The sequence below is a fragment of the Empidonax traillii genome, unplaced genomic scaffold (assembly GCF_003031625.1).
Source record: "Empidonax traillii isolate 1590-97213 ecotype Southwest subspecies unplaced genomic scaffold, ASM303162v1 scaffold270:size1067046, whole genome shotgun sequence".
Lineage (NCBI taxonomy): Eukaryota > Metazoa > Chordata > Aves > Passeriformes > Tyrannidae > Empidonax > Empidonax traillii.
In genome coordinates, this window is record NW_020955463.1 from 128911 (window position 1) to 154020 (window position 25110).

At 42.1% G+C, this 25110-nt stretch overlaps 1 protein-coding gene across 2 annotated transcripts; it reads left to right on the top strand.

The window, feature by feature from the left end:
- Positions 1 to 104: 104 nt before the first annotated feature.
- MAP3K8 (mitogen-activated protein kinase kinase kinase 8) lies at positions 105 to 23631 on the top strand. 2 transcript variants are annotated; one of them, XM_027889702.1, is made up of 9 exons: positions 105 to 590; positions 6573 to 6697; positions 7544 to 7895; positions 11058 to 11222; positions 12717 to 12978; positions 15563 to 15669; positions 19717 to 19869; positions 20501 to 20747; positions 22254 to 23631. In XM_027889702.1, the coding sequence occupies exons 1-9, from the start codon at positions 564 to 566 to the stop codon at positions 22385 to 22387; spliced, it is 1572 nt and encodes a 523-aa protein (XP_027745503.1). In that variant the 5' UTR covers positions 105 to 563; the 3' UTR covers positions 22388 to 23631. The 2 variants fall into 2 exon arrangements, with proteins under 2 accessions (XP_027745503.1, XP_027745504.1); XM_027889703.1 differs by lacking the exon at positions 105 to 590 and adding an exon at positions 3313 to 3361.
- The last annotated feature ends 1479 nt before the right edge of the window (positions 23632 to 25110 follow it).

Genomic DNA, 25110 nt, shown 5'->3' on the forward strand with positions numbered 1-25110 from the left:
GCCGCGCCGCTCTGCGCAGGCGTCGCTTTCCACGGCGGCCGCCGAGGCTCAGCCCGGCCTCGCGGGAGGGGAGAGGATCCCGCTGCGGCCCGAGGCGTGCGGAGCTCTGGGGGAGGGAGCGGACTTGCCCAGCCAGCCGTGGGGCGCGGACAGCTGCCTGTTGCATGCAGAGGCAACAAACTGAGCTGTCGGCACTGTGGCCTGGCAGCCAGGAGGGCCAAGCGTGTCCTAGGGGGGCATCGACAGCAGGTCCAGGGATGGGATTGTCTCGCTCTGCTCTGCACTGGTGCAGCCTCACCTTGAATGTTGTGTGCAGTTTTGGGCATCACAGTATAAAAAAGACATTAAGCTATTAGAGAGCGTCCTAAGCAGGGTAACGAGGACGGTGAAGGGCCTGGGAGCTGAAGCCGTATGAGGAGCGGCTGAGGGCACTTGGTCTGTTCAGCTGGAGAAGAGACTGAGGGGAGACCTCACTGCAGTTACAACTTCCTGGTGAGGGGTGAAGAGGGGCAGATACTGATCTCTTCTCTGTGGTGACCAGTTACAGAACCTGAGGGAGTGGCATGAACCTGTGTCAGGATAGAATTAAGGTTGGATATTAGGAAAATGTTCTCCACCCGGAGAGTGGCTGGGCACTGGAACAGGCTCCCCGGTGAAGGGGTCACAGCACCAAGCCTGACAGAGTTGCAGAAGCGTTTGGACAACGCTCTCAGGCTCATGGTGTGATTCTTGGGGCTGTCCTGTGAAGGGCCAGGAGATGGACTTCCATGATCCTTGTGGGTTCCTTCCAATCCAAGGTACTCCATAAGCTTCCCAGGCCAGGCCTGAGGTGTGGGCTGTGGGCAGCTGCCTGACCTGTGTGAGGAAGCAGCCACAGCACAGGCCAAGGCCGGCTGTGACCCTGTGCGTGAGCCCCACCAGCCAAGGGCAGGAGGGGTAGGGTGGGCATGGAGGTGAGCCCAAAGGGTCGGATGGCCAAGGTGATGGACACCTAATGTAGGTTCAGCAGACTGCTCTTTGAAAAGGGGATGTAAACCATTTGAGTTGTACCATGAATAGTGTGGCCAGCAGGACTAGGGAAGTGATTCTCCCCCAGTACTTGGCACTGCTGAGGCCACACCTCAAGTACTGTGTTCAGTTCTGGGCCCCTCAATTCAGGAAGGACATTGAGGTGTTGGAGTGAGTCTAGAGAAAGGCAACAAAGCAGGAGAAAAGCTCTATATTTGGATATAGAGCCCAAATCCAGTGAGGAGTGGCTAAGAGAGCTAGGGGTGTTTAGCCTGAAGTGGAGGCTCAGGGGTGAAAGGGTGATTAGACATTGGAACAGGCTGCCCAGAGAGGGAATGGAGTCACTGTTCCTGAGGTGTTAAAGAAAGACTGGACATGGCACTCAGTGTTCAGTCATAGGTTGGACTTGATGAGCTCAGAGGTCTTTTCCAACCTAATTGATTCGGTGATTCTCTTTGTCTAGCCCCATGCCAGGACATGTTCTGTGGGATCTAAAATGCAGTGGTTGGGGCAGAGAGCTGCAGGGCACCCAGCAGGTAGTTATTGACCTGCAGCATGGTTACCCAGGTATGGACCGAAGAAAAAGTAATTTTCTTTAGTATTTAAAACCAGGCATTTATGTAAAATATGTGGGCACCTCTGTAGTCTATGTTGGGGACTGTGTAGCTACTTTGTGTGTTAGTAGGTCTTCACTGCAGAGCTGTATATACTCTTGGTAGCCTCCTAGTAAGTCAGGGTTTATAAATAATTGCTGTGATCTAATGATTTTGGGTTTGTATCCCAGGATGATAATTAAAACAGAGTAGATTGATTTAAAATACATCCTTTCAATTTATATCCTACATACGCATACCATAGAGCAGGAACTTGTGTTTCCTCCCTCTCTCTCTGGCAAGTTTCCTCTGGAATCCTATGACTTGTCCTGCCTAAATTCATTGATGTGGAAAGAGAAACTCCTCCTCTTTCCCCCTTTGAAGTTGATCTAAAAAAAGAAAATGGTTTCATTAAAATTAATTGTGGGTTTGTGGAAACTAATAGCACAAGCAAGTTCCTGAAAGAGGATACCTCTAGCACCTTAGCGTGAGAGGTGCTGCACGTTAAGGATGTGTTACTCAGCCTCCTTAACCTCCTACTTTCAAGGTGCTGCCAATTCCACCCTTTCCTTGGCCTGGCCTCTCCTGTAGCCTAACTTCTTCCTCAGTCCCCTAATTTTCTTCCTCTCATTTGTCTTTCTTTAATAAACTTCAGTGTTCTTACCTTTTTTTTTTTCACAGGCATTTTTTAGCAAATGCACTGGGTTGAACAAGGTCAAACATATTTCTTTATGGAGTCTTGTCAATGTATTTATCATCTGTATAGTCTGGAGAAGACACTGCGAGCAGAGGTTAACCCTGCTAGTAGTGTTCCACATGCATAGTTATGATGCTAAGGAAAAGAAGAAGGTCCTGTAGTGAGTCCAAGTCCCTGTACATTTCAGAATGTCATTTGTGACATACTTTGGACCATTCTGAACAACATAGGAGAAGGTAGCAAACATAGAGCCTTTAAACAAGGGAGTCAGTGTGTTTGGATCATATCAACAGAAAAGGATTTGTACGAAGCAGTAAACACTGAAGCCTAAGGCGAATGTTTGTTCTGAAACTTTATAATGAAAGTTTTGCCCCTGACTTCAGCAAGTGGATAGTCGTTACACTGCAGATAATAAATAGAAAATGAACCTTGACACCTTGAGACAGGTTCAACTCATCAGCTCCTAATGCTGTGGCAGCTGGTTTTGGTAAAGGTGCTACTTGTCTCTTTAAAAACGAACTGACTGAAGAGGACCTATTAGGCAGCACAGTTCTGCAACAGTTACCGCCTTTTGGATGAGAAATAAAAAGTAGTCCTGCCCAATTTTCGCAATTGCCAAATTCACACTACTGTGTCCTGGAGTGTTTTAATCCTACTGCCAATAACAAACTATTAAAATTGTTGCCCTAAATTCCACCCGAGTGTCAGCTGAAGTTTGATTCAGATAACGCTTAAACTTGATGTGTGCATGCAGCTGAGGGATCCCCTCTCTGTGCACACGGGAACACGAGGGGCTGTAGGAGAGGGGTTCAGCGATGCCCCCGCCGGGGCAGGAGTCGAGCGCTGGCCGGGGTTACGGCTGAGACAGGGCGGCGCTGGCCATCCTCTGCCGGGAAACCGAAATAGAAACCGCGGTCGGAGCCGCCCCGGTCCCCCGCCCTCAGCGAGGGGCGGGCGGTGCTACCTGCGTCCTTCCCCGCCCCCGGGAGTTTCCCGCGGGACGCGGCCGAGCGGCGCTGGGAGCGGGCGGACAGGCGGCGAGTGCTCTCCCGGCGGCCCGGGGGTGAGCGGGGACGGGGCTGGGGGCTGGGACGGGAGGGGGGACAGCGCTGGGAGAGGCGCCGGGATCCCTGCCGGGATCCCTGCCGGGATGGAGCGGGACGGGACGGGGCTGCGCTGCCGGGGCGGAGGTGGTCGAGTCCCGCTCCACTTGCCCCCAGCTCGGCTATCGGGCACCGGGCTGGGGCTGCAGGGCTGTCCTGGGGTCAGTCCCTGTCCACCCTCGCCCTCCCGAGCACCGCCGTGTGTCCACGGGGGCTGCGGCACCTGCGCTGTCCCCGGGGGCTGCAGGGCAGGAAGGGGCTGGAGCTGGAGTTGGAGTTGGGCTGTGCCGCTGCCAGCGCTGGGAGAGTTGGGGATTTTCTTCTTCCAAGTGAACGTGTGCAGTGCTGTCGAAATTGAGGTGTTGACATTTCTTGCTCCTTAACAGTAGAACTTTTCTTCCAGAGGGATTGTGGTTTTCGAAGTCCGTCGATAAGTTTTCTTAAAGGCACATAAGGACTTTTTTCATCGCTAGTGGGAAATGACTTGTCACTTAGATTAGGAAATTATTCCCTAAAAGCAGCAGGAGAGATCTTTATTATGGGTGTGAGGTTGTGCTGAGCTAGTCTATTCAGGTTTTGGCTAGTTTTTTTTAATTTTGCGTTTCGGGATTTTTATTTCATTTTTATTGTAGATTTTGTTTAATTTTTTGCTTTGTTGATCCATGAACCTCAAAAAGTCCCACAGTGTCTCAGAATTCTGATATCCAGTAACTCTCATTTAATATGATGGATATAAGGATGCTCTCAGGCAGCACACTTCTCAGGCAAAAGGAGTTGAAAAGTTTTGCATGATAAATAGAGAAATAAACCTTTGGCTTGCAAATTACTCATGTGATGATGTTGAAATATTGGCAGAACTGGAGAAAGAGTCTTGTGCTTTAGCAACTGACTTAAATGCTTGCATGTAGTTTTATTTTTCCACTGTAGGTAAGACCAACTTTTTTAGCTGAGAATCTAAGTAAAGCCTACTTAGTGATGTAATTTCTTCATGAACCTGGGTTATATAGAATGGTTAAAGATTATGTGAGTGCTCGCCACTGATACTAGTACAGGATTTTAGGGATAAAAACAAAAGTGAAGTCCGTACTGGTAAATAGGCACCTTTTTTGCCAGTGGTGGAAATATAATACTAAATTGCTGCGTAACTTAAAAAATCAGCTTTTATAGTCTAGATACTGCTTTCGTTATGTAAACATTTAGTGTTTAGAATTTGCTAGATATAGGAAAATTTGAATCATAAAATTGTATAGATTGGAAAACACCTGTAAGATCATTGAGTCCAACCCTTAACCCACCACTAAACCATGTCCCAAAGTGCAGTTATGTCTACATGTCTTTTAAATCACCCCAGGGATGATGACTCCATCACTTCCCTGGGCAACCAGTTCCACTGTTTGCAACCCTTTCAGTAAAGAAATTTTTCCTAATATCCAGTGTAAACTGATCCTGGCACAACTTGAGACAATTTCCCCATGTCCCATCACTTGTTATTTGGGAGAAGAGACTGACCTCCACCTCTCTACCACTTCCTTTCAGGTAGCTGTAAAAGTGAAGGGTTTACAGCTTTTCTCAAGCACTAAAAGCACAGAACTGAGAATATGCAGCTTGTAGTCACTTTTTCATGTTATTCAGAGCTTTTTGGGTAGTACTGAAACTGTCAAGAATATTATTAGTATTGTGCTGTAGTTTGGGGACATTTTGAGGAACAGAGCAGAGCTGGCACTTGCAGAAAGTTACATTTGGTCTAATCTGTACAGATGCCATGTATATGAAAATGCTATCAGAGAGTAAATTAGTTTAATTGTGGTATGTACTTGTCTTTATCCACAAAAGACCAGAGCATCTAGAGGCTCATGTTTTTCTTCAGGAAGTCCCTCAGGAATAGTTTGTAACTTTACCTGACTTTATACATGTTGTCTCTCAGTTCCTTTTGTGATTGCACTGTTTCTTTTCTTTCTATCCCTGCTAATTCAGCACCAGAAAAGCACAACGAATAGAAGTCATGCTGTGGGGAAAAGTAGATAATAAAGAGTATTCACTTCATAATAAAGAGTAATCACTTTCAGGGTTTGTTAACAGCCTGTAGCTTGGTCATGGAGCAGGAAGATGGGGTGATAGGGGTTAGGAAACACCCACATCATCTTTTATTTTTTGTGTAGGTTGGAAAACCTGGCCTCTCTGAGCACCCCAGATACAAACCCTGGGTCCTCTCTGATTGACTAGAGCTAGTGACCGCAAGGTTTCCAACCTGGCTGCCCTAATGCTAGGGGTGCAGTTTGACTGGAGGCTGGGTGAACTGGTGTAGAGTGCTGGTGAAGGTCACTCTGTCCATCTTGGGGGGATTTGGGGGGTCACAGTATTACTCTGCCACTATCACTCTCAGGGTTTGGGTTTGAGTTTGAAAAGGAACAGACAGACACCCTCCTTGCCTTTTCTGGTGCTGCGTCTGCTGTCCTGTCCTGCCTTTTGAATTCTCAGCACGTGGTCCGAATTCTTTGCCAAGTCAGACACGTCATTTTACTTGGTTTCCCTCACATTAGAGCTGACGTAAATACTCTAACCCATGAGAAATATGTGCCACAAAGCTTCCACCTCCTTGTGGTGTGGGTAAGAAAGATAGTGATCATAACCAGAAACTGTACCTGGGTAAATGGCATTGCTTCGTGGCCTCAGGGGACCGAGTCTGCTGCTTGTCCTTGAGATAAGGTTGTGTTTGCTGCTTTTCTTTTTTCATTTTTTTCTTTTTATTTTTTAAGTGTTCTTTTAGTCTGGTTGTTATCTCTTGCCCAAAATAGATGATTGCACTGGATTATGAAAAAGGGAAATGAGAGCTCTCTAAAGAGGCCATGCTCTGCTTAGTTCTGCTAAAAAATAGGAGATGCTTCTCTCTTTGCTATAAACAAGCATGAGGCAGAGAGAATAAAACTCGGGACCTAACCATGGAAAAACTATTTTTCACTACTACTTGGAAATCTGGATGATCATACAGTAGCTTGATTCTTTTTTGAGCTGTCATCTTTTTCTGCAGAAAAATCCCCTGTTATCTCAGCCTTATGATTACTAGTTTTTCTTTCCGTGAAGCCTGTGAAGCAAATGACCTATGTAAGTACAAACCAGTCCTTCTGCTTGAGCTGGTATGCAATGTCTTTATTTGTTTTGCTTTTTTAATAGACTGACACAGAACGCTGCGAAATTATCATCGGAGGTAAATATGGGTTCAAAAAACATGACGACTTCAGGGATTATATTGAGACGTTTTTAATGGTTTTGAGTGATGTAACCAGGTTAAATACGGGGTAAGTACTCTAGACATTTATGTGTTGAAAACTATTTGTGTCAGTATTTTAATGACTGACTATGCATACATTTTTAATTTGAAGAAGTAACTCTCTCTGACTTAAAGTAGAAATCTGGGATGGCAGGGGACTTCTTGGAATGATGAATCCAGTTTCATATAAATCCACTTAGCAAAATAGTTGTGATAGTAACCTAAAAAGTTATTTTTATGACTAGCGGGAGCAGAACGAACTGCTGGAAATGGCTTCAAAAGCTCATTGCTTTTATGATAACTCAGTTTCTGACTTTCTGTTGAAACTGGTGAAAATTTCAGTTTGAATCTAGTTCTGATCAGTTATTTACAAAAAAAATATAGGTTTTGTGTATTAGGTGGGGACTTGTGCTTTGTACAATGATATTAATAGATGCTCCCCTTCTTTCTGGATACATCACATAAACTGCCAGTAAAAAGTTGGACATAAACTAATTGAGAATGTTAATATCTCTGTCATTCCTTTCCAAACAGTGAATTCCTTTATTTGTATTGAAGGTGCTCCTTCATTTTTGCATATCTATCACAGTGATGTATCCTTACTGTACCAGTTCCTCTAATGAGAAGCATTATCATAATAAATTACAAGAATGATTGACAGGGGAGTTCACTAATAACTTCTAAATACATTTCACTAGCAAGGACTTTTCCATTTTTTCTTTATCTAGGCTACTAACCATGATTTTCTTAATAATACAAATTATTTATTTTAAATCCAACTATTGATCACTCTCATTTCTTCTTTTCATTCTTACTTTGCTAAAACAAATTTAGGTGAAAAGTATTTTCAGGTTTGTTTCTTTTTTTTTTTCAGGAGTGGTTTTGCAAAGTGGACAGTAATGGAGTATATGAGCACAGGTAGTGATAGCAAAGAGGAAATTGACTTTTTGCTTACTGATCTAAATATGTCCAAGGTGATAGACATCATGGAAAACCTTGAAGACATCGCAGTCTATGAAGACAGCTTATTAACAATGTGTGAAGAGGCAAATCAAAATGATGAACGTTCAGAATCTTTACTGTTTTGTGAAAGGGAGGTTTCTTTTATGTCCTCTGTCAAATATGGGACTGTGGAAGACCTGCTGGCTTTTGCAAATCAGGTGTCGAACACTGCAAAACAATTCAAAGGATGCAGACAACAAGAATCTGGAATCCTTTTGAATATGGTATGTCCATTTTCTTTTTACTTGACATTTAGTAGAACTAAGGAATTAGAAGGTTTTAATGAATCTAAATAAAGATCACCACGGTCCCAGGGGTAACAGTCAGGCTGTGGTTTCTTGTGCAACCCTGGGGCTGGAGGGAAGCTCTGAGACCACCAAGCCTCGCCCCTGCAATCTCAGGCAGCTATGGAGAAAGGTCTTGTTTTTCAGAAGGATCCACTTTATGTTGCCTCTTTGTATCCCTGGAGATTAGAAGACATTTCCCAGTATTAAATACAAACTTGAGACAAGCAGTAAAAAAGCAAAATCCACAACTCCCTGTGCTTTCAGTACTTAAAGGGGGCTTATAAAATTCTCAACTCATAAAAAAAAGAGGGAGAGTGACTTTTTACAAGGTCATGTAGTGATAGGACAAGGAGGAATGGTTTAAACTAAAGGAGGAATGGTTTAAACTAAAGGAGGAGAGATTTAGATTAGATGTTAGGGAGAAATTCTTTGCTCTGAGGGTGGTAAGGCATTGCAACAGTCTGCCCAGAGAATCTATGGATGCCCCATCCCTGGAAGAGTTCAAGGCCAGGTAGGATGGGGCCCTGAGCAACCTGATCTAGTGGGTGGCATCCCCTGCCCATGGCAGGGGAGTTGGAACTAGATGATCTTCAAGGTCTCTTCCACCCCAAGCCTTTCTATGATTCTGTGGACTATGATGTTTTACAGATTTGGGAGACAGTAAGGGTCTTCCAGTGCCTTGAGTTCATGCAGTAAAAAGAGTTCATTATGCAAACTCCCAAAAAAAAAGATCCAGGATTTATTGATGTAGTTACTGAATTCACTCCGTCTGCACAAAATATCAGTAATAGTAACATAAGGAGAAAAAAGCACATAGTATCAAGCGTGATTTTAAGAATTACAATATTATGTAATATCTCACACTAGTAAATTCAAGTTATAGATGTGTTGTTTTGAGATATGTTCGTTTTTTCCCTAAAATTATTTGTGGTCTACAAGCACAATGTCTTTGGATATTAGTATCATTTGACTCCTGTTTAAGATCAGATGCTCTAGAAACAATCAATTATGAAATGGAAGTTTAGTCATCTATGGTTGTGTTGCTGCTATATTTTCTTAAGATGTTTCACTTCTATTGTAGTGAATATCTTGCATGATATGTGTTTTATATATGAACATTGAGGCTTACTGGTTGCTCAGGTGTAAAATAGCACAGGAAAAATAGCTTTATTCTGATTTGGAGGGAGCACTGCAGTATTGCAAAACAATCACTTTACAACTCTGTAACATTGAAATGACACTTAGTAATATTAAATGTTTCCTATACTTAAGGTAGACAGTGTTCTACATACTCGTGGTTGTTTTGGTTGCACATTGTTTCTACAGATGCATACAATTGGTATGAACCAAGTACTATTAGGTCCACATGATCCCATTAAGCAACTGAGGGCTGGAGGCAGGGCATTACCGGTGCATGCATTTCAGCAGGGGCATCTACGTTGTAAATACCTACAGCATTTTAGTTAGGATCGGGAATGTTTCTGATTGCTTGGTGACCCTCACTGACTGCATCTGTGACTCACATTACAAAGGGTCTTGAAGTGCACAAGCTGGATTTCTTGGAGTTGAAACTAAACTGAAAGGTGCATTGCAGCCACAAACTAGCATTCACAGGGCCCGGCTGGGAACTAGTCCTGAAAGCCTCCTGAAAACGTGAATAGTGTTGTGGTTGTTGCTCTCTAGCTCTGCAAATCCATTCTACTCAGCCTTTCCAGGATAACATGTAACCCATGGTGGACTGATTAGTCTCAACCCCTTGAAATGCAGAAGGCAAGCAAGATGTATGGTTTGCTAGAGGTGTTTGGATTGCTTTACAGTAAGTAGAGGGGAGGCTCATTCTCTATATCCTAAGCAAAATATGGTTTATTAAAAGACATCTCCCCTGCTGCTAAAGGTTAAGAACTTATCATCCCCAAATTTAGGAACTTCAAAAAATTAATTTATTTCATGTAGATACAAATGACAATTTTAAGAGTCAAGAAAATACTTTCCTAGTTGAAAAACATGAAGGTAGGTTAAGCACGAAAGACTATGTGTGTTACATCTGCAAAAGAAATCTAAACCAAATAATCTTAAGATTCTGTTGTCTTAAAAAGGGTAACTGAAGAGCTGAATATGAGGCCATGTGACAGACATGAAGCGATAAATATCCTTGATCTGATTTTACATCTCTTCAAGAATCTTGATAAAGTAGCAGTAAACAGGTTAATGCCATTCCAAATACTGACAATACTGTGTATCTCTGAATTAATTAGAAGAATATTCATGGCAAACATTATTAATTCTTTAGCTGAGAGAATATTAAGAGACTGAAGAAATAACATCAGACCTCAGGCAGTACTCACATGGCTGTAGTTAAGTGTTTGGTCCCACTCCTTCCCATGCAGAGGGAGGGAGCTGTCTTGGAGAAAGATTTACAGCAGGATACTGACTTAGGTGCCCTGAATCGCTTCCTGGAGAAGCCCTTCTCATCTAGTTGATGATATAAAAGAGTAAAAGCTCTCAGCATTACCCACATAAAGCAGTGTTACTCCTGCTCTTTTTTTTTTTTTAAACTATGGTATAAAACTAGAGGAAGGTGGCTGATAAAATCATGGCAGGCTTCTTCTACCTTTTACTAACCAACAGAAACTCTGATACAAGACAGAAAATTAAAATTTGCTCCCCTAGCAGTACATGTGATATTAGGAAATGCTGAAACTCTTGCTCACATTGTATAAGATAACCTGTGAGTAACAGGTATGTGGCACAACAAGTTAACAGATTACAGGAAGGACAAACATGTGCAGGTAAATCTAATAACAAGAGGTGGGTAATTTCATTAACCCAGCTGCTGTTGTTGTTGTTTCAAGACAATTAATTGCAACTTACACTTTGAAAGTTAGTCACTGGAGAGAAACGTGGATGCCTAGTCTGTGAATGAATGCCACACCTCACATGCTGTTCCCATTTGGTGTTTCTAAATAAAGACTACTGAGCAGTCATGCAAATATATAAGTGATATATTATTTTTTTTTCCCACTACGTGTATAAAATTAATTAGGTTTGAAGTAGTTTTAACTTCATTGTAATTTTTTAATTATTTATTTAACTCCACAGATCACACCCAAGAATGGGCGCTATCAAATTGACTCAGATGTGCTCCTGTTTCCATGGAAGCTGACTTACAGGAACATTGGCTCTGATTTTATTCCTCGGGGAGCTTTTGGGAAGGTGTACTTAGCCCAAGACAGAGAAACCAAGAAACGAATGGCATGTAAATTGGTATGTTAGTCCAGTAGTTTTATCTCTGAGCAAATATTGTATGATGTAATACATAGAGTATATTTTCAAATATGTCTGCATCAAATTCCACTGTTGGCTAAGGATCATCTTGGTTTTGTTGGCCTATACAAGGTAGGAAAAATGCACATTTTTAACTGTTAACTTGTGTTAATTTTTTGGCTCTATGACTGCAAAAGTTTCTGAGTTTTGAAAGTATCTGTAAGTATATGTAAATAACACATGGGCTGTGGTATGGGAGTAGATTTTCTGCTTGTTCTGCTGTACTCACATGGTAAAATATCAGTGTGAGATCACGTCCCTGCTGAAGGTGGTAGCAAACCCCCATTGCTGCAGATGGTTTAATGCTGTTATCCTTTAACTGAGGTCCTCAGACTTCAGTTTTCATTACTCCAGTGCCTTTAAAGTCCCTGAGAGCTCAGTACATGCAACTCCTGCTATGTTTTGGGCACTGAGTTAAGGTTGAGACGTCTCAAGAAAACTGCTGAGCACTGCCCTACTTTTATGTAAACCAACATTTTTCTCATCTTTCCCTTTTAGCATACTATTCTGAGTGGAGCAGTAAATATTCAGGGCCAGTAAAAGCTCAGCTAGGTCATTGCTCTGTATCCCCCAGCTCATGAATAAGTACCAGTATTGCTTCTGTGTGGAAGAGTTGGGGAGGCAGGTGTACATCCTTTCCTTGCAGCCAGCGTGTGTCCATGGGGGGACAGATTTAGTTTGCTGCTCCTGCGTAACCCACTGCAGAATTAAAGCATCACAATGTTTCTGAAAACACAAACAATATTTCATTTTGAAATAAAAATATCAGCCTCTTACTTGGTTCGCAGACATGAGTCAGAGGGAAGGAGAATAAAAAAGGGTGGTAGTAGATTTTCTGTGTGTAAGGAAACGCTGCTTTTATTGTTTTAGCAGTCTACCATTAGTACTTTTTAAAGAAATGAAGTGCTGCTGGGCACTCACTTCAAAGCAGGTTTGATTTCTCGTAAGCCGTAAAACAGTGCTGATAAGGACTGCATTGAGGTCAGTGGTGGTCCTGAGCAGGGTTAGTCTGCAGACTGTGCTGAGCATGGCAAGCACTGATCCACCTGTCAGGTGGGTGTATAGTTCTGGTAGAGCAGATGAGACTGCACAAAGCTAATGGAAAAAGCAGTGGGAATTTTATCTCCTTCACCAGGAAGTTTGCATAAAGCTTTTGCATAACCACTGGGTTTTGACGGGAATAGCTCTTGCTACATTGCTTTTTCTGGAAGATTGCACTTTTTATTTGGGCCTGGTTCCAAAATGTCTCTCAGCTTTTAACAGGATGTCTGTCAACTGCAAAGGAAGAACAAGTCACAGGATCAAAGTAAAGCTCTGTATTTTAACAAGTGGATAGGAGTGCTTTGCTACTTTCTTTCATATTAATCTGTAGGATAACTAGTGTTAGTATGAGTAACTTGTTTTTTGAACTGCTTTTCTGTTTCAATGTCCTAGGTCCCAGTGGAACAGTTCAAACCATCAGATGTTGAAATACAGGCATGCTTCCGTCACGAAAACATTGCTGAATTATACGGTGCTATTTTGTGGGATGAGACAATCCATCTCTTTATGGAAGCCGGAGAGGGAGGATCTGTCATGGAAAAGCTGGAAAGTTGTGGTCCTATGAGAGAGTTTGAAATCATTTGGGTGACAAAGCATATTCTGAAAGGACTTGACTTTCTGCACTCCAAGAGGATTATCCACCATGATATCAAACGTACGTCTGTGCGATTCCTTGGGGTACTTTCGAGTCCAGGCTGGGTTGGGATCCTGGTGGAGAGCCTGGGACTAAGCTGGGGCACGTACCCTCATGTCTCTGGGAGGGAGGGGTGGATAATGCTTAACAAATGGCAAGGTCAAGTTCTGGAGGTATTAGTTATTTACACTATTTATTAATTCACTTCAGTGGGGAGGATAATTAGAATGTCATAGATACTTTGCCGTTTGTGAGAAACTCAATTTAAATAAAAAACCTAAAGAGTGAAATTATCAGTCTGTGTTAAGACAGAAGTTTCCAGCTTTCCATGTAAATTCATCCTGAGTGTTCCCATGATGACCTTTGGCTTGAATCATCTTTTAAGTTCTACATTTCTACGTGGCTGTTTTTCAGTTTGAGACACTTTGGAACTAAATAAATAATTTGTGCTGGTTTTTTTTTTTTTTAATTTCAACAATTACAGCAAATTTTAGTATATATTTGCTTTTAAAAAACTCTGGATATAAACACAGAGAAATAATCTAAACATATTTACATTAAATCTAAAATAAATACACTAATATTAAATTGCTTAACAATTACATTTTAATGCATTACATTTAATTTAATATTAAATGCACAACCTCATCCTGCAGACAGGTATTTCTAGTAACAGTGGTTCTAATGAAGATGTATCTCTGTGAGTTTATTTAGCTAAACTTGAGGGTTTGAAGTAGAAATATTCACACTGAAGCATTATAATAAATAGTTGACAGAAGGTGATCATCAGGAATTGCTAGATTTTTATATAGGTTTTGCACTTTTTTTTAATTTGATATGTGACTTTAGATGTCAGAATCTCAGAGGCTTACAACTATAAAACTGCTTAATTTTTCCTTTAATTCTTCTTTCTCACTTGTAGCAAGAGTCTTTCCTATGGGTTTATTGTAATTGGCAGTAACAGTGACATTAATTAAAAGATGTAAAAAACAAACCAGCCCTAAGCTACTGCACCTACATAGTAGACAGGAGAACCAGTCCATTTTGAATGTGGTGGATGTGAGTGTGTTTCGCTTTTTGCAGCCTTTTCCTGTGCTGCTGGATGCAGGGCAGGTGATGAGACAGAGGTCCCTGAGGGCTGATGGTTGTTAGGTGCCTGGGGGTGAGCTGGGAAGTCTGGGCCTGAAATGGCAGCCATGCCCACAGCTGGCAAGGCAGCCTTCGCTCCAGGGAGCGGAGGTGTGTTTTCCCTCACCAGGTGGAATCAATAGAAAAGGCTGTTTCCCAAACATCTCTGATTTCTTCCTCACTCCATCTGCTGCTATTGAGCTGTTATTGAGTCTGTCCTGGTGATACAGAAGGAGGTGGGGATTTTACTGAGAGGAAAAACTGCCCTGAGCCAAGAAAGGGAGAAGGGCATTCTGGCTCTTGGGAGGTGTTCAGTGCTGCCACTCATTTTAACCCTTGTTTGGAGAGCAGGTAAACCATGAGGCTGTTTGGTGGAGGGAACTTCAATCCAAAGGGAGCTGCAGCTAGGGCTGGGTTGAATCCCAGGCAGGCAGCAGAGCCTGCTATGCTGTGGCAGTGTGGCCCTTTGCACTGTCCATTATGAGATGTTTAAAATCCATATCTTCAAAGGTATCCCTAGAACTCCCCAAAACTACAGATTTAGGTAGTTTTGTAGCACTGGTAAGGAGGCAGCCATGTGAAGCATTGCCTCAGGAATTGGTACTGCAGAAATTAAACTTGTGTCTTCCCACTGGATGGTCATGGTGGGCACTGTCAAGATGGAAAATGGCCCACAGTTTCCTCTGGGAGAAAATGTGTTTCTGTTGTGTAACTTGGAGACTTTTTTTTACCACATCTTCTGAAACAGCAAACAGGAATTTCTCAAGGCTCTTACAGAGCACTACATTCATAAATATTTGATTAGAAATACAGCTGCAAACAAAACCTCAGAGTACAAATTTGTGCCTTAGCAGAGTTCTGTGAAGGAAAGTGAATTAAGGTAGATACTGCTGCAGTTCAGTGGGAGTTTGGGACGTTTGGTCTTCTATTATTTTTGCAGCCATAGTCTGTTCTTCATTGTCACACTGAGCTGTTCTCGCTGACCAGTGCAGGAGACTGGTGTGGCTGCTGAGGAGAGGCCCAAGTTACTCTGTCTTCACTTAAATTGGTAGAGACACCTCTTGGTGACCAACAGCTGTGCTGTTCATAGCCAGACCTGCACAACATGCTCTCCCCCTTGGAGACTGTTAAATATCTTCAGAGTACTGTGCTGAGATGCCTACCAGTCTTCCACCTTCCTCCCTTACCCTCAGCTTTTTCTCGCTCTCTCTTTTCTTTTTTTTTTTTTTAAGCTAGGAAAATGACCAAACATTGATTCTTCTTTTACGTAAACCAGTCCAGTTTGATTTGAAGATATGATTTAAAATTGGACCAAATGACTACCAGATCTGTTTTAGATAGAAGGGCTATTGGCTGTAGAGACTGGTTATGCTAAACTCTCTCCCTTTTCAGGCCAGCATCTAAATAAAACAGGTGTGTTGTGAAATAAATGCCAGCACTAGAAACTTAAATGTTGTCAATTTTGTTTTTCTTTTAGCAAGCAATATTGTCTTTATGTCAACTAAGGCTGTTTTGGTGGATTTTGGCCTAAGTGTTCAAATGACTGAAGACATTTACTATCCCAAAGACCTTAGAGGAACAGAGGTAAGAAGCTGGAGGAAAAGAAGCTCTTACGCTGTATGATTCTTACAGTTGTTATACTTAGGCTCATATTTGAAGCTTGAGGGTTAGAAGTGTGGGTAAAAGCATTGTTATAAAACTTAGAGAAAAATAACAAACATTAATATGGTCTCAATTATATTCTTCTTTTCAACCTGCTGAATGGAGAATCAAGTGTTAGGCTTTGAAAGTCCTATCACTTTCTCTGCAGTCCCATTTGTTAGCAGTTATTCACTGAAGTCAAACAATACTCTGGGGAGGGTTGTTTGCTGCTGGTCAGAGACATTTCAAACAGGAATTTGTTCTTTGCTCTAGCAAAGATTTCTTCTGAGATACCCACTGTGGACTGGGGTGACCTACTCAGCACAGTGCTTTGACTCCTCCATCAAGACCACAGAAATTACAGATATCTGTGTTTTATCTCTTAGCATTTCTAAACTCTCACTGTCTACATGTAACCCTTTGGTTCTTTGAGGGTTATGTATGGCACAGTTGATTATTATCTGGTAAATTTGCTTTTAGGCGTTACAGTGATGGAGGTGGGGGCCTTTTAAATGTTCTCAGTGATTCTGAGTGTGCACAGAGGTCCTGCACACCAATTGGACTGCATTCATGCCAAAGTGTTTCCAGGGCTGGAGCTTTACCAACCAACCAAGGAGCAAGAATTAGCTTGGATAGCTGCTGCAGATGTGGCTTCGCGTGCTCTCTGTTGCTGGAGGAGATTGTTTACAGGAAACTTCAGCTGAAATGTTGGCACTTACCACTTTGATAGCCTACCACATGTGTAAAGAGGAGATACTTGTGTAACTGACAAAGAGCATTTCGCTCCTTGGAACAGTAGGATAAATTAAGATTTCACAGAAGGTCAGGCTTGTTTATTTTCAAGATAATTGAGGAAACGCTTGAATTTTTTTTTTTTTTTCACTGGCCTTCCAGTCGGGGGAGTTAAGAGCTTAAAATGCTTACTGAACTGGAAGCAATATGCTTTCTGGTGTTTAATGTACATGCTTTGTTGTTTTTTTACTTTGGTTTGGTTTGGGGTTTTTTGTTTGTTTAAGGGGATTTTGTGTGCTGTTAATGAGAAAAAAGAACAATGAGTTGGAAACCCTGGTAGGGTATTTCCCAAGGGTGGAGATTTGTGTAAACAGGAAATTTCCAGGTTTGTGGAGCAGACTGGTGATGATCAATTCCTGGTGGAAGACAGGTGAAGTTCATGTTGGTAAGAACAAATGAAGAGTGAAAAGTACTTCACTGTTTTCACTTTACCAAGTGAAAAACACTTAGTCTTTCATTTAGCAGGAGGAAAATGAATCTACACAGTTGAGTACCTGCAGTCATGTCCACAGAAAGCTGACAATCCACACAACCCTGAAATATGTCTGTGTTTGGCATTTACTGGCTCAGGGGAGCAGTAGCTAGTCCTTGGAAGTGGCAATCCTGCCACAGCACTACAGGCCAGAAGTGAGGTTGGAGAGAGAGCACTGGGAAAGGGGATTTTCAGATACCAGTCAAAGACTTATAGACTAGGATTCATGATGTTCCTTCCTATAGGCTTTTCTGCTCACAGTCTTCCTTCTAGGCATCTTCCTCTCCGCAATACCTAATTCAGTCACCCATAAATGCCTTCTGTAGTCCAGATTTATGGATTTTATGTTTTTTCAGAGAAAGGTCTCGACTCTCCAAAGTCCTCCCACATTTTGCATACCTCTGTTATACAGCCTTAAGAAGTGGTGCAGTTGTTCAGGAGTGCTGTTTCTTCATATAGTTGTGATTAGGACTCTGTCACCGCCGTGCAGCATCGTGCCTGTGAGCTGGCTGGTTTCTCTTACATCTGGTTTTGGTAGGGACCTGTGTCCTTGAGGGAAGTGGCAGGTGGAGTTATCTTTCTTTTGTGTGTGTTTTTCTCTGGGAGTTAGGATTTTTATTCACTTCTGTAGCACAGGAAGTCTCAATGTAGTGAATCTTCTTTGTGTTTATGAAAATGAGTAGTTACAGTTTAAACCAAAATGATTGAAAGGTAGTTATATTTTGTTTAGTTTGTGTACTGTGAAAAACTTGGTGTTTCTTCTTTTGTGTGCAAGTCATACAGCACAATAAACTGTGGTTGTGATGAAACTGCTCTGCAGGAAATACTTTGGCCAGGCAGTTGCTACACCTTCTGTTATGCTTCTGTCACTTTCCTAAAAGATGTAAGCATCAGCTTACCACCATTTGAGGGGAGTAAGTTATCTGCTAAAGTTTGAGTGTGGAAGGTGTGATTCATTTTCAGGAGTGCTAAACTAAAATTAGCCCAGCATGAAGAAAGGACTGGTTTTTAGCTGGGCTGTGTCTTTGGTCTGATTGGCAGGCAAGTGCCAGCCTAGCAGGCAGAAGGAATGAAAACAGGAAGGTATCCGTGGCTTGGGCTGTCTGCTTTGGTGACAACAGAGTCTTAGACCAGTCTAAAATCAGAGCTTGGGTGCACATACCATTTTTGCATTTTGTCCTTGTGCAATCCAGGTGCATCCTGACCATTTTCACACTTCACCTGCCAGACAGGATCTTGCACCAGCATCCTTTTTCCCTCATAAAGGCAGCTGCTTTTTGTTTATATAGATTTCACTCAAATTGTTCTGTATTTGCTGAAGACTTTTTTCTACGAGTTTAGAAATTCTGTTCTTTGCTCCTTATGAGACTAAAAGGTTGAGGGTGCAGTCACACGGAGATTTTATCTTAGCCCTGAGGAAAGCAGTGGATAGGAGTCAGTAGCAGCTGCAGACACCTGTTGAACCTTTGCACACACTTCCAATTGCAAGTTCTGTTTGCAGATATGGTATGTGATTTACTGGGAAATATTCCTTGGAATTTGCGTGAGCCCTGCAGCCGTTCTCAATCTGTGGTAATAAGTAGTCGAACCATGTGGTGATGACTTAACTTCCTGCCCTTGTGTCAGTTAATGGCTTTTAATGTGATTCTTTGTGACAGGATGCCTTGAACTAATTAAAGTTTGTTTGACTCCTTTAGAGGGAAATTGGGTGAGGGAAAAGTAGGAACCAGAAGCAAATACTGTGGCTTGCTAACCTAGTGTGCTGTTGTTTTGAAACCTGCTCCGTGATCCAGTGGCAGAGCTGTGCAGACAGCTCCTGCCAGCCATGGGGGTGTGCCTCCTGCACCCTGTCTGTCTGGTTCTCCTCCAGCAGCACTCCAAACTGCTTGGAGCTGGCAGCAGCTTCCCACCAGGTCCTTCTTCAGTCTTGACAAATTCAAATGTTTCAGTGAAATGTTTGAATGGAAACTGTATTTTGGATTAGACAAGATTTGAATTTTTGGTTTGAAAAAAGAATAGAAGAGGGGTGCTTGTGATAGGTGCTCTGAGGGTTAATCTGATGGAAAGAGCATGCAACAGGGTTTAAGAGACCTGACTTTTAATTTATGCATTGCCTACACCTGGCTTGCTCCTCATCATCCCATTTTTTAGGATAATGCTCCGACGTGCAGGTTATTGGATAAGAAGCAGATGAGTAAGGAAGTCAGGAGGGTCTTTATCTGTCAGTTCTGTTCAGAAGAGTTGTGTAGTATCCAGTGTAACAGGGATTTGAAGAGTGGACTCCTACCCCCATCTGAGTAGCTGTCAGTGCAGGTCTCCCTCTCTCTTTAGCCTAGTGCACACCCATGTTGTTCATGTAGAATGGAGCAGTCCCAACAGTGCCCCACAAACCAAACTGCCACTCCTTTTGCTGTGGAGTGATGAGGTTTGTGTTGCCCAAGTGAAGGAAGCAGGGCCGTGGCTTGAACAGCTCAGCCAAGTCCCGTAACTGCCGAGCTGTGGTCTGTCTGGGGAGGGCAGACTTGGAATATGAGTTTGTCCAGGTGCCATATCTTTGACTGTGGTAATGTGCAGAGCACAAAAATCTTTTTCCACAGACGAGGCTTCAGGTACTATTGGCATGCATCCATTTAGAGGGGGGTTTCTCGGCTCACAAAATGTCACAATTCATCTTTGCTTCTTGTTTTCCCTTAGTGACTAATCTTTGTTTTTTCTATTGTCCACAGATTTACATGAGCCCTGAAGTTATCCTCTGCAGAGGCCACACAACAAAAGCAGACATCTACAGTATGGGAGCTACAATCATTCATATGCAAACGGGCATCCCGCCCTGGGTGAACAGATATCCTCGTTCTGCATATCCATCCTACCTCTACATTGTAAGTGTCCTTAGCAAAACCACAGCTCAGTTTCAGTTGAAGAGTTTCCTGTACTCGTGTTGGGAAAACTCCAGTCATATAAAAACTACCAAAATATTTGTCAGAGAGATGATATCATCTTTTTTGCTTCGGGGGAGGGAGGGAAGAGGTGGGTTTTGATCATTTAGGGGAAAACAGAGGCTGAGCTGGAGCCATCTCTGTGATTTGTGTTGCAATTTACAGGTCTGGGGTTTATTGCGAGGACAGGGTTAGAACAGCGTGAGACTTGACCGAAGCAAGCCCATCTGTCTTCTACTTGTCTGTTTTGCTTAGAAGTTGCAGTTAAAAACTGCACCCTGGCAAAATTTGGTTCTCTGGTTCTTCCAGTGTAGCACAGAAACCTGGTGATTTTGCATTGCCCTGGACTTAAGGCTTGCTTGAAGTTTCTTAGAGTTTTAAAATTCCTTATAAAATCTGATTTTAAGAAGGTGGATTTTGTGCAGTTGCATGTTCTTTTCTAATCGATCAGCTCAACTTAGGGAGGTGATGAGTTGTAACTGGGGAATTCCCAGACCACTCGTGGTTATCTGTGACTTCCTCTTCCATTGTTTTTGGAATAACTGTTTCAGTGTTCTTTTTTGCATTCCAACAGATACACAAGCAAGCTCCCCCCTTAGAGGACATTGCTGAAGACTGCAGCACTTCCATGAGAATGTTGCTAGAAGCAGCTCTGGAAAGGAATCCTAATCACAGGCTGTCTGCAGCCGACTTACTGAAACACGAAGCCTTACATCCACCCCCAGAAGATCAGCCTCGATGCCAGAGCCTAGACTCGGCATTGTTTGAAAGGAAAAGACTACTCGCCAGGAAGGATCTGCAGCTGCCAGAAAACATTACAGGTAATGGTATCAGGCTTGCTTACCTTGCACGTTTAGATTTTGCTTTGCGTCAAATCTTGATTTGAGTGAGTGTTAAGAAGCCAACGAAACTCAAAATGCATCTGGAAAGAGACCAGTGAAAATCCCAATCGGATGAGATCAGACCCAGAGGTCATTAAGTGATCTGTAAAACGCCCATTGACTTCAGTAGGGAGGAACTCAGCCTGAATTCTGCAGCTCCGGAAGGACTGGCTCTTGAAAAAGCCCTGGCAGTCATTCAAGGCACTTCATAAAGTGTAGATCGCTGTCCCAAATTGCCTTAATTTGCCACAGTACTAGAGATGTTTTATAGATAGTAGTGATTTGTCAACAACAACAAAGTCCAACAGACACCACCACCACCAATTTTTCTTGCCTCCTTAAGGAAAAAGATGCATGCAAAACATACCAATGTTGCTGAGTGTCAGCAGTACAACCCCTTTGTTTTAAAAACAAAAATTACTGCAGGATAGAACACAGTTGCCCTTGTGCATTAGCAAGTGCTTTATGAGGATAATACACAAACCAGGTAGGAAACTCAGTGTGCCCTTGGATTGTATCAAGCCCAAGGGACATTTAGTGCCAGCAACCTGCAAACAAGCTTGAAAATTATTTTCTTCTACTTATAAAATACATTAGGAGGGTTCTGACAAAAGACATTGAAAGACTCAACCCATGTAAGGGGTTTATTTATTTGGGATAAGTATTTGAAAAGATATCTGTGCAAAGTTTTTGGGTGCTGTAATGCAAATTGTTGCAGCAAATTTACTTAACATTTAAATCAGTCACAGTCTTTGAGTTTAGAATGGTGTTGTATGTTCTGGATTTTGCCTTGAGAGTGCATAATCCTTTGACAGTCTCAGACTACCTGAATCAATTTTTTTGAACACGAAAAGAATATTTGACCATTAAACTAGAACTTTTGTGTAGGTGCTTGAGATTCCAAGATACTCATTATACAAGTATTTAGGGGAATTCTGCTATTGCAAACCAGGTCTGGTTTCTTCAGACTCTGATTTAAAAGAAGTAAAAAATCTGAGACTGACAGTTCCATGTTTGTTCTGTACTGTCACACCCAGACAAAGATGATGTCATCTGTTTATGTGAAAATTGCCGTATGATGAAGCAGAATTTTCAGCTGGCAGAAAGTTAGCTGGTTTTTCCTTGCACCAAACTCTCCTTCATCACTATAGCTCCGAGGATGAGGAAGCTCTGCTTAGCTGTCGCAGCTGATGGAGGCTTTTTTTGAAATAGTTGAACACGCTTGCTGTTTTCACTTGCAAACTACTTACTTCTCTTTGCCCTAGAGTTGATTTGTTATACTTTGTGAGGTTTGATTTATGTTGTCCTTAAAAGTGAAATTTTCTGAACCACAGATTAGTAAAATCAAATAATAGACCACTTATTCCAGTAATATCTACAACCACAAAAATGAACTGCTCTAGCTATTTGTGCAATAATGACGTGATTTCTCTCTTTCCTTTTTAGATTCCTCATTGTGTAATGGGAGCATGGAAGAGTCAGACCTGCTAAAGAGGCAAAGATCACTCTACATAGACCTTGGAGCTCTAGCTGGTTACTTCAATATTGTTAGGGGACCACCAGCCCTAGAATATGAGTGACTCTGTAACATTTTATGTTGGCAGGTCAGAAATGGACCTCTACCTCTTAAAACTTGATTTTAAGACTTGATTTTCAAATTTGTACATAAAACTATTGCCTTTGTAGGCTGTCAAATGTGAATAGTGTATAATTGCACAGATGATTAAGCTAAACCCTTAGGGGCTCTGATAAGCTGATCCCAAGCAACGGTACTTGTGCGGGTGCTGGTTGACCGACAAGAAGATGGCAAAAAGAACACTGCTGGGAATGTCTTAATCCAGGTTATCTTCCTGTGCTGGGCCTTGCACTTTTATAAAACTTATAATATGTGCTTGCAAGTAATGTCATGAAAAAATATAATAATAATTGAGCATATGGGCTGTAAGATTCAGTCTCTCTGAGCTGTCCTTAGAGCAAACCCTCCCCCACCCAAAAAAAAATATAATCCTTGATTTAACCAGTCAAAGGCTGGTTCAGTCTTGTTCTCTCTTTAAGATTTGGCCATCTCTGGTCATTCTTATTGGAAATCAGGGCCTCCCTTAAGCTGAGCTAATTTCTGTCATCTGTCTCTGGAGTCAAAGCATCACTTGGTTACAGATGAATGTGAACTTTGCATCTTCCCTGGTCTGTGGAGCTAAGCAGGATGCTGTCCATTTCTCTGTGAGTGGAGGGAATCCTTCACTGGCTGTATTGGCTACCTTTGGGAGTAGCACAGCAAGCTGGCCTGGGCAAAGCATGACAAGGATTCCACTTTTTTCCTCTGTTACAGCTATTGCAAGGATATTTATGATAGTTTTCAAGTGTAGATCAAATGTTATTCCCTATTGCACAGTAACCATGGGCAGGCTCCAGACTCTTGCTTTTTCATACTTTAAAATTGTACACATGTATAATTGCTGTGAGTGCTACAGTTTGGAAAGCGTGTCATTAGTGACAGGCAGTGTTTATGTTCCTATGGAAATGGAATTATATTGTTTTTGCTGTGCCTCATACATTTGAAACATGATGTTTTGGATGATAGTAAAACTATGTAAGCTGCATAGTTCTGTACATCCCATGGGATGAGAACGTAAACTTTTATAAAACTCTCTTTGATGCTTAGGATGACTCTTTATAAGCATTTGTGTTTAATGGCATACTGTGTATGTTGTACATCGAATCTTTTCTGAAGCACAGTCTCTTTTTCATATGTCTGTTATTTAATGCTGTTCCTGTCTAACACATGATCTTAAACAGATGATTTCTAGTTTGATACTGATATTGTCAAATGAATAAATCCAGCTCAGTGCCTTGAGACATGGTCACTCTTTTCCTTCATCTTTGAAAACAGTGTGGGGCTGTGACTGTATTTGGGGCAATCTCCCCTACCATGGTCCAGGTACACTACGGGTACTGCATTTATTGGAAAGTTGGGTGAAGGTGATTGTTGATGGTTGTTTGGACTCTGGTAACAGATGATAAGTGTTTCTGACAAAATCTTATTCTCACACCCCAGTCCTTATGGACTGCCTGGATGTTGTGCAGTGGTTGTGTACCACATGCAGTTATTCAGTCCTGATGTTAATTGCTGCAAAAAATTCTCCTGGGAATAACCCACTTGCTCCAGTGCTTTGTGCAAATTCTCTAGATGACTAGCTGCTTAGTATTTATACTGACTGTAGTGATCAGGATATTCAGGGATCAGATTTTCAGTGTAGCTGACTTAAAGAAAACATGATCACCTGTGCTTTGAGAGACCTGGTTTCAATTTTCTGACCTTTTACTGTTAGCTTTTGTTCTTAAAGGAGATTCATAAAATTAGTAGGAAGCAGCTTTTCAGGTTACTGGAAGTAGGTTTATAATCTCTTCCCCCGTTTCCTTTCAATAAAACTAAGGCATTTATTCTCACCAAATAATGCATGCAAATGCTTATCGAGTGCCTGTATACTTCAACAATGAGATCCATGTCAAAATTACAGGCTGCTACAGGGGCCTTTTACCTTTGCTTAAAGCACCTTACACTGATTTTCCCTCTTCTTTTTTTCTGTTATGCCATTCTCCTTTCCCACACCAAGTTAAATGATTTGCCATAGAAATCGTTCTTGGAGACACTATTTAATATAGACACTGTTTAATATTTGCATTAGTATATGGCTGTTATATATCTTCTCACTAAGAAAGTAATAACTGACCAGAGTATCCAAAATAATTACAGTTTATGTAATGCCAGACATAAATGATAAGGTTTGTCTGAGTGAACCAATACCTCTTTATAGACACATCCACATGCCTAAAGAGTGTGAGGGCTTCATGATAAATATTACTTCAGAGAACTGGTACACAACAAGTAGCTGTTCAGGCACACCAAACACCAAGCATTGCTTTCGGCTGTATGATCTTTTGAATAGCTGAGGACTGTTTTTCAGGTGAGCCTCAGGCTGCAGCTAAGCAAGGATTTCTCTCTGGAGCAATACATCATATCCCAAGCATATCACATCCCTCAAGCATATCCCACAGTAGTTGATCCCTGTGTTGTGTAGATTCACCTGTTTGTGCCAACACCTGGGGAATGAGGTCAGGGAAATGAACTGGGTTAGAAATATCCTGGGAGGGGAAAGATTATTTCTCTAATCTGGTTGCCTGAGCAGCTGTGTACTTGGAGAAACGGAGACTGGAGGTGAGGAAGAGGGAATGAAAATGGGTGGTGAGAAAACCCTACCAGCATAAGCCCCAGGGGGATGGCTGGTCAGCACTGAGCTTGATT

Coding starts and splice junctions, on each gene's coding strand:
- MAP3K8 (XM_027889702.1), top strand. CDS start 564: ATGAACCTGTGTCAGGATAGAATTAAG. Junction 6,698..7,543: donor GTAACCAGGTTAAATACGGG/GTAAGTACTCTA, acceptor TTTTTTTTTCAG/GAGTGGTTTTGCAAAGTGGA. Junction 15,670..19,716: donor AAGACCTTAGAGGAACAGAG/GTAAGAAGCTGG, acceptor TATTGTCCACAG/ATTTACATGAGCCCTGAAGT.